A 10,137-nucleotide genomic window follows, 5' to 3' on the forward strand; every position below is an offset into this window, starting at 1 on the left:
GGACAGTGTGGCTACTAACAAAGAAACCCTTGAGTGCAAGGTCGCAAAAGACCAGTGGTGTTTACGGCATTCAGTGTCCCCATGGAACCAAATATTGGCTGGTAATAGCAACATGGAGGTGGGACTGGAGATACCCTATTGTGAGAATATGGAGCGTAGTTCAACTGCTTAGTCGATGTGTAACCCACAACAGTGCTACAGTGCTAGTGGTGGTGTTACAAAGCAGAGCAATGGCAATGACAAATAAAGCAAACATTGCATTATATCAACAACAACAACAACAACAACAACAACAACAGTTCTGAAGTCCACATTTTGTTGGAAAGGAACCCAAGGAATTTTGCGGAGTGAGAAATAATTGGCAGATAGAAAGATTAGTGTTTCTGTAAGACGACTCTGTGGAATGTGTGGTGGTGTATACACAGTGCATACATTGTACATGAGGAGTAGGATGATGATGATGATGATGATGATGATGTGTGGTTAACAAGTGAAAATGATATTGAAACAGGGGTTGAGCAATGTAGTTTATCATCCTTGTTGGACAGGGAGCCACAAATCTGGTCTGCAGTGAAAGGTAGTGAAGGGCAATAGTTGTTCAGAAAGTGTGTACTAAACATAATTATGTACATGGAAGATCACATGCAGCATAGTAAAAAACATTTATGAACAGATTTTGAATAAGTCCACAGCAACATGACCATGTAGTGCATAAGAAGAATGATGGATATTAAAGGGAAGACAAGGTGCACTTGTTATAAAACTGGTGTTTGTGGATTTTAAATTTACAGCATGTGCATGATACTGACATACTACGTTATGCATATCAAATTGCATGTGACATAGGTTACAGTGATTTCAAGGGAACCAGTGGATACTTGCATAACTTCAAACAGTGATACAGATTACGAAAACTAAGACAACGAAATTTCAAACAAAGCATTAACTTTACGATGCACAGGAAACTGTTGAATCGGCCCAAAAATTTTTAGATGAGATAAACAAAATTATACTGTCATTCAGTAAGAAATTTGTTTTCCACTCTGACATCTTGATTTGAAGAGGAAGTGCATATGAAAGGAACCCTGGGAATTAGAGGTACCAAGAGAGCTATTTCAAAATAAACTTAACATTAGTGCCTTAAACACATTTTGTATAAAATTATGCAGACTGTTAATCTGGGTAGTAAAGTGGCTGGTAAGTTATTTATTGTGCTGCGAGAAGTTGGAGGTACTGCGCTCGTAGATTCTTTCTCCTGTGCATGATCTTGCAAGGGCAGTACGGAATTTGTGTCACAGCAAGTATGAGTGGGAAAATGGGTGTAATATAACTACTACTATGGTATAGGCACTGATTTTGGTCAATAGCTGGCCAAGAAACTTACTTTTGCTTGATTCCTGGAACCACTAGACAAATTCAGCTTCTCGAAGCCTTCCCCCCCCCCCCCCCCCCCTCCGTGTCTATAAAATATATTATTGCAGTATCTGCAGCTACACCTTAAAGGGTAGCCAGTTTCAGGATAAGCTCATGACAGCGTTTTGCATTTGGTTGCATGTCATCACGTTCCATCAGTGCTCATCACCCTGTTACACCCATACAATTCTATCTGCATTCTTTAAAAGTGGAGAGTCCTGCACGGTTTGTAACTCCCAAGGAGTTCCCCATCAATTGTGATGGTGTGAACCTTTGTGATTCCTGTGGCATGCTATTTTTTATTTGTTCTTCGTAGTACAAGTTAATGCTCTATTTTGAACATTTCTTGAATGTCAGCTGTATCCATTTTGTGAAGTGTAATACATTCTTCCCATAGGAGGTTGATCTCTGCACCTCCCAGGCACATTTTCTGTCGCCCTCCTGATGCACATGATGAATCACTAGCAGCTAATATTTTTCCTGTCGTCGTTGTTTACACAGCGCTTTCGTAGGAGGCTTATGAAAGATTGAGATTGTGACCTCGCACTCAAGGGGTGTCTTGTAAGATTGCATCAAATGTCTAGATGAGATTGTTCCACTTAGAGTGCTCGCACATCTTTTGCAAAGTGCTTGCAGACAGTGGTGGGAAAACAGCTCATGCACAGTTATTTGAGGAAATGGGCCATAGCCTATGTGACCATATACCACAGCAGGAGTGCCTGAGGGCAGGGGGTTGGGTGAATGACTTGCACAGGTGACAGAACAAGGCACAACCACATTACAGTAGCACCACATGCTGGTCAGCTTTTACTACCTGTGCATGTGAGTTTCTATGCCTCACAGGGCAGTGTTGGATTCAGTTGAGCATTAAGTTCTGGTATCCTGTCTTACATCTCGGGGCCATAATCCTCACACATGTCTAAAAGTTAAGCACAATAGGGGAAAAGAGAAATGGAAGGAGAATAATCAGCAATCTGTGTAATTGTTAATGTTTCCTCATAAACCCAGAAGTGTTAAATCTGGCCAGGAAAGTAGCGCGCGCATGCACACACACACACACACACACACACACACACACACACACACACACACACACACACACAAAATTATTTGGACCTATGCCATATACCAGTCATACATTAAGCAGTATTAAATTTTTTTCAGAAAGTGTCATTTCTTGGAATGTGGTAGCTGATATAGTCACTGGAACATTATTGAAAAAGATCCATTTGATAGGTGATGGGTGGTCGTTCCCTGGTGTGGGGAGGTATCGTATTGTCTGCATGTACAGACTTTCTCTGTCTTGTTGGTGTTCAGAGGAATAACACCCATAGGTCAAGGATGGCTTACTGCAGGCCTGTCCACATTGAGGTGCTACGTTTAATGAGTCTTACATGCAGGCCTCCAGCTGTTGACTGCTTGGTCTGACCAGCAAGGTAACTGGATCTAAAAATTGTAGAGCATATTGGGGACCCCTTGGGGATATGAGTTGCAGGTTGTTATCTGGTACAGAACAGATGCTCAGCATCTTCTCATTAGATTCGTTGAGCAAATAGCTTTTGGATCATGTTGTGCAGATAATATGGAAGATAGGTTTAATTCCTGTACTTCGTCTTTCACTGTTGAATATACTTTCCTGTTCTATTATATTTTAAAAACTGTTTTGGGGTTCAGAACTTTCATAGTTATGTATCTTGAACACCGTTATATGCCAGCTATCTCGTGATTAAATTTCAATACATTCTAGAACTTTCCTGACAAGTTACCAGAAATATGCTGTAATTTGTTGGTAAGTGTTAACTTTGGGATTCTTTTAATATAATAATAACTGTGCTGTTCCTCTCTCTCTCTCTCTCTCTCTCTCTCTCTCTCTCTCTCTCTCTCTCTCTCTCTCTCTCTCTCTCTCTCAGTTTTGATGTTTTGCGTGTGGGTAGTGAGCTGTACAGACGTATTATGGTGCATCTTGCCAAGGTACAAATTGTGTAAAGGGGTTGGTAGTGAACTCCTAACTTGCAACCTGTGTGTTCTGTGATTCAGGATTTGAAATTATTTTAATTTTTGGTCGCTTTATGTATTGTATTAGATTTCCTGGTTCCCCCCCCCCCTCCCTCCCATTAGTTGAAACAGTTATTGTAAAAAAATTCAGAAAGTTATTTGCTTTAATCTTAAGTAGTTTCTTGGCTGATGATAAATACTATATTTACCCAACTATTATGAGGTTTCTTCCTAAATTCATCATTTCAAAAATACAGGCTCATTGTATATTTGCTGACAAATCTTTGGTTGCTGAGGTCAGTGTTCTTATGTTGTGTAATAGCTTAGTATAGGGGTTGTCTTACATTCACAGATGAAGCTTTGGTAGCTGTCACATGCAGGTTTGGCCATTTCAGAAGGGTTGGAGGGGTGCAGTGGCACCAGCATGGCTGAATGTGAGGAGGGTAGTGGTAAGGTGCAGAAAATTTTGTCATGCTGCTAACTATGATGCATCCTATGTACCTAGCTTTTTGTGAACATCTACACATTTAAACTGCTGTTCACTTGAATCTAAATGTAGTCTGAACTGAACTGACTTTGTGAATGAACAAATACTCAGCAATGGTATACATTTCAACAGTGGACAAATCAATTCTAACATGAATATGTTCATATACAATGCCCAAAATGTGGCACAATAAATGAAACAAGAAGTATAACAATAGCACTAAACCAGCCACTGCTAGACAACATTGTTACTTTCCAAGGTTTGTGACCAATGATGAAGAGCACTGTTAGCCCAAAGTGGTCAGACTTCTGCCAATTCAGCAGAGGCTCCCAGAGGGTAACGTATTATTATTGTTATTCAGTTTGCATAATGTTGCAAGAATGGGAAGTTGTAGCGTTTTATCATGGATGTAAATCACAGCAGTGACTCTGTTGAGAAACATAGAGCCAAGTGTATGCTGCTGACAAATGGCTCATGCAGACAATACAAAACTAACTTTAACTTAATGGTTATTCATGATGCAGAGGTCACAACTGTGCAGCATGAAGCAAATTTGATGTCACAAAGTGAAGGTGCTGTCAAATGAAGAAAGCTGGTTCTACATGTGAAACTCTCAGGGGACCAAATTGGGAAAGATTTCATTAATTAGAGCACCTGGTTGTTCATTAAGTCAGTGAGAGACACAATTAAGGATTCCAAGTTATTCAAGAAATAATGTGAATAAAGTTGCTGGAGGTAAAGAAGAATTTTCTGACTGCATACTTACCAGAGTTCAAAGCGAGTACAAGCTGATGTTTGACAATGCAGAGGATGGGACTTATGTACTGGTGCAGAACAACACTAGCCCAATGATTTACTGTGGCTTTTGATGAAAAACCATTGCGTATCATCATCGTATAATCTATCTAGGAAAACACAGATGTTTATTATGGGCAATGTTAACTTTTTAGCCAGATGTTAAGATACTTTAATTACACATTTTAAATTTGATTTGTCATAACACACAAAAATAAAAATTTCTCAAGGAGTCCCTTTAAAAAAAGGGATTATCTGATATTGTCAAATAAATATGGCATGTGCTTTTGTGTTCTAAATAGTGTTTTTATTGATTCTTACATATTTTCAGCTAATTTATGCTTACATATTTTGAACTTCAAGTTTATAATCGTGTACTTTTTGTTCATGCAGTTTGTGACTGACGTCATGAAGCCTTTGAGAATGGATGATATAATGGATCAGGAAGTTCAGAACTTGTCGGGAGGAGAACTGCAGCGTGTTGCTCTAGCACTTTGTCTTGGTAAACCTGCTGATGTTTATCTCATAGATGAACCATCAGCATATCTAGATTCTGAGCAACGTCTTGTGGCTGCAAAAGTTATAAAAAGGTATATGTTTCTATAGAACCACTTCGTTAGGAACAGAATAGTGCCATTTTCATCAGACAAGGGTATCATCAAGACTGCCCCGGAGAAGGGTGATATGAGTGCTGTCGTTGTCTATATACACAAATGATTTGGTGGACAGGGTGGGCAGCAATATGCAGTTGTTTGCTGATGATGCTGTGGCGTATGGTAGGGTGTCAAAGTTGAGTGACTGTTGGAAGATACAAGACGACTTAGACAAAATTTCTAGTTTGTGTGATGAATGGCAGCTAGCTCTAAATGTGGAAAAATGTAAGTTAATGTGGATGAGTAGGAAAGACAAACATGTAATGTTCTGGTACAGTATTACGAGTGTCCTGCGTGACACAGTAAAGTTGTTTAAATATCTGGGCGTAACATTGCCAAGCGATATGAAATGTAATGAGAATGTGGGAACTGTGGTAGGTAAGGTGAATGGTACACTTTGGTTTATTTGGAGAATTTTAGGAAAAAGTGGGTCACCTGTAAAGGAGACCGCATTTAGGACACTGGTGCGCCCTTTTCTTGAGTACTGCTTGAGTGTTTGGGATCCGTACCAGGTCGGATTGAAGGAGGACATCGAAACAATTCAGAAACGGACTGCTAGATTTATTATCGGTAGGTTAGAACAACATGCTAATGTTTTGGAGAAGCATGGGGAACTCAAATGGGAATCCCTAAGGGAACATGACATTCTTTTTGAAAATTTCTATTGTATCAATGTAGATAACCAGACTTTGAATCTGACTGCCAAACGATTTTACTGCCACCAACATACATTGCGTGTACGGACCCTGAAGATAATATAGGAAAAATTAGAGCTTGTATGGAGGCATATAGATAGTCGTTTTTCCCTTGTTCTGTTTTTGAGTGGAATAGGAAAGGAAATGACTAGTAGTGGTGCAGGGTACTCTCCGCCATGCACTGTATGGTGGCTTCTGGAGTATTGATGTGGATGTACTAGCGTTAGTTGTAATAAAATGACCTTATCATTTTTGAGACCAGAGATGTATTAGTTGTGCAATATAAAATGTCACTTTGTGCGTGGATTGTTCTCTGAAGGGCTAATAAAAAAAAAAAAAAAAAAAAAAAAAAAAGCGCATGTGCACACGCTCGCACACACACAAAATTCTATTCATTGTTAAGTGGTTATAACTACTCCTAAACACTATGTTTTTAATGCTTAACTGAGTCTAGTAAGGCAGTTGCCATAGTTTTAAACTATGAAATCAGCAGCACTGATTTCTCTTTTGTTTTCTGCAGGTTCATACTTCATGCTAAGAAAACTGGTTTTGTGGTTGAACACGATTTCATCATGGCCACTTACTTGGCTGACAGAGTCATTGTATTTGAAGGAGCACCATCGATTGAAACTGTAGCACACAGTCCACAAAACTTATTGGCTGGAATGAACAGATTCCTGGAACTTTTAGGCATCACATTTAGGAGAGATCCAAATAACTACAGACCTCGAATCAATAAAAACAACTCTGTGAAGGTATGTGTTGAGAGTTGATCAAAGCTAAAGGAGTAAAATGCTGTTAACCTGAATAATTGGGTTGTCTGTACCGATTTTGGTTGTATCTCGTTATAAAACAAATTCTTACAGAAGTTGAATTTAATGTAATTTACTTTTTTCATTCTTCACTGAAATTTAAGATGGTACATTGATTAGACTAACTTGTGGCTTGTGTGTGTGTGTGTGTGTGTGTGTGAGAGAGAGAGAGAGAGAGAGAGAGAGAGAGAGAGAGAGAGAGAGAGAGAGAGGGGGGGGGGGGGGGGGGGGGAATTTAAAATGGTACATTGATTAGATTAACTTGAATTGATTAGACTAACGTGAATGAATGGGCATGACACGCAGGACTATCCTTGGGATATAAAACCCACTAACTCAAAAATGAAATGAGATTCTGTTCTCAGTTTTAAATAAAATTTCATTCACTGCACTGTATGAGGAAAGCAGTGTTTATGCAATGCGTTTTTACCTCTGCAAACTCTTTAGAATTTTGTGCAGTGTTTTACTTAATTTGATGCAGCGCAGTACATATGATGAATAACGAAAATAAATTAAGTTCTTTACCAGGTGAAAATATCAGACTGTAAAGTGTGCAAAAATCAAATTTTTTTCACCCAACACTTTTCAAAAAACCGGATGATAAGTATTTTATACTGGCCGGAATGCTGTCTCTTGGTGCAGGCACCAGCATTTGGTGAGCGGTGCAGCTGTAACAAAAGCTGCCTCAGCATGTAATACAAAGAGAACATCTCTAGCAATGAAAAGGTTAAACTGTGGCTGTGAGTTTGAGAAATGTCCAGAAAATCATTGACTGGACTAAGGAAGCACTGTATTTGAGAGCTGTCTTCCTCCCTTGGTCCGAGTGTCCATATGCTTGGTTTATATCCTACGATACTGGTTCAGATATGTCAATTGAATGTTAGCGGAAAAGGCTGTTTACATTTAGTTATAGTCTATTGCTAATCTTTTCCATAAAGCAGCTGATTAATTACTGGTTTGTTTATTAATGAAAAAAATTGTGTATGTTGAAACTAAAGTTTTTCCTAAGAAGTGTTTCTTTTGACTTTCAGGACACTGAACAAAAGCGAGCTGGTCAGTATTTCTTCTTAGAAGACTAGCAGCTATACAGTATGTTGGAATCAGCACTACAGATGGCAATGGCAGAACGCTTGACTAGTACATGCATTGTGAACTGACTTAATGCTTTGTAATATTAGTTCTGAGGGTTTGTTGGAAAGCAGATTCTGCAGACAGATCCAAAAATCATCATCATAACAAAGAGAGGCCAACCACTGCTGTGAAGTAACTGAATAATGAAAATATCTTCAGCCTGCTTCCTTCTTCTTCCTTCTGAATTGCTGAATATTTAAGTTTTGATTGTGCGTCTTCCACAGTATGACAATCTTAATTTTGTGGAGATATTCAGGAGATGTATTAGTTCTGGAAGGCATGTCACTGTAGCCGACATTGGAAGTTTTCGGTGGCTGTGATGACATCCTGTTTCTTTATAGTATGAAAATAAATAAAACCTAAATCTACCTGTATTCTGTAATCAAAATGTGCACATGTTAAACATGTGGTACTTCATAACAGATTTATTTTGAATAGAAGGTTCTTGAGGAAAGAGTATATTAAATGTACGCAAGACGCCAAGCTTCCAACAATATCCTCGATTGTCTTTGTCCAGAAAGGAACTTTGGGAGATAATGAGAATCCCCATATGTAAGAAATGTAGTGGTGGCTGTTGTGAAGAGATTAGACTGACACAAACTATGTCACCTGTAGCATCAGTGTAAATGAGTAAAATGGAGTGCAGCGAAATACGTAAACTGTGTGTCTATTAATGTCATTAATGCACATTCTAAATTTCTCTAACATCGTTGATGACTGGGCACCAGTAATTTGAGTGTTAATCAAAATCTCTCGCTGCCGGGCAGTACCTGGTGCTTATTCACAAGTCAGATTTCAGTGTAAACTCGGCATACAGGTGCTATCAGTATGTCATTTGTATCTATTGATCGCAATAATATGTTTAGCAATTGTATTATTAGCAAAGGAAAAGGAGAATATTTTTGAAAGCTTGAAATTTTATCAAAATGTAATGAAAGTTTGATTGGAATAATTCACAAAGTGCACATCTTGTGGCACAGCAGACTATATATTGCCACTTCATTCAAATTGGCGTTATGACGGATTACGTTGATTTTATATTGTTTTTCTGTATTATTCTTAGGGTGTACTGTTCAGCCACCTCGTTTTTTCGTTTTTTTTTTGTTAATGTTCTTTCTCGCTTACTTGCATAGTATTGTTCTATTTGCGGTACCCCTTGCCACTTTGTAGTGTTTCTTTAATCTTCACTGGTTCTTGTCTCGAAAGTATGTTGAATAATTGTCTGATTTGCTCCTCTCTTTATATTTTTTTGTTTATTTAGCAGACTGGATACCTTCTCTATCAACACTTTCATGTTCTTTTTTCATCTGCGTGGAAGCATTTCACAATTCACAAAGCACAGTTTTCTCACATGTTTGTTAGTAACAAGCATGTGCAATGTATTAATTATATATTTCTTATGTAAGGTAAGAAGATTTCAAATGATATCATTTATTTACACTCCACTGATGTCTCTTACTTGTCACTACTGTTATCAACAGTTTGGTCCATAAAGGTATAAGTGGCACAGCTGTCTGCAGCTGTCTTCTATACTGTCTCACATTAGCCAGTTTAGAGCTTTCCAACAAGCCTTTGTCATGTGTAATTTACAGTCGATCATACCAATGTACTAGTTTGGAAATGATTTCGTCAGTTGGTTATCGATATAAATCTAAAACTCTTGATGTTAAAGACTTACGGTTTATTGCTGTATGGTATTAAAATAGAGAAGAAATGTTGAGAGATTTTTCAGCAAGAGCCCTGGAAAATGATCCAGAATACGTGCTATATTAGGTTTGTAACGACTTGTGATGTGTCTGAATGTACCAAATTGAACTGTTAAGATTTTTTAAAATACAGTGGAATAAAGTATTCTGTTCATAAAAATGTAATCGTTGGTAGAGTTTGTTTTTTGTGCTAGAAATAATAAAACCCTCTTCCTTATCATATTTATCTAATTGGAGATATTTAAGTGTGATACAAAGCACAAGTTCAGCGGAGAGTTTTATTAATATTGGCTTACATTATAATTCTGTTTAAATTTAAAATGTAGTGGTATATTGTCACATGTAAACTACAAGTGTGTTCAAATTCGAAGGCAGGGTCGTTGGTGAAATTAAACACTTGCACTGAGAGCACATTTATTACTGACACCAATGTACAGCCAGAACAGAGCT

At 38.1% G+C, this 10,137-nt stretch overlaps 1 protein-coding gene across 1 annotated transcript in view; it reads left to right on the forward strand.

Annotated features, from left to right (window-relative positions):
- Positions 1-9,852, forward strand: part of LOC124555087 (protein Pixie) — a 62,825-nt gene extending 52,973 nt beyond the window's left edge. The window contains exons 9-11 of the mRNA XM_047128881.1: positions 5,084-5,280; positions 6,559-6,793; positions 7,882-9,852. Of these exons, the coding sequence (XP_046984837.1) occupies positions 5,084-5,280; positions 6,559-6,793; positions 7,882-7,929 (480 nt within the window). The 3' untranslated portion in view covers positions 7,930-9,852. The remainder of the gene's footprint in view (positions 1-5,083; positions 5,281-6,558; positions 6,794-7,881) is intronic.
- The last annotated feature ends 285 nt before the right edge of the window (positions 9,853-10,137 follow it).

This window comes from Schistocerca americana, chromosome X, assembly GCF_021461395.2.
Source record: "Schistocerca americana isolate TAMUIC-IGC-003095 chromosome X, iqSchAmer2.1, whole genome shotgun sequence".
Taxonomy (NCBI): domain Eukaryota; kingdom Metazoa; phylum Arthropoda; class Insecta; order Orthoptera; family Acrididae; genus Schistocerca; species Schistocerca americana.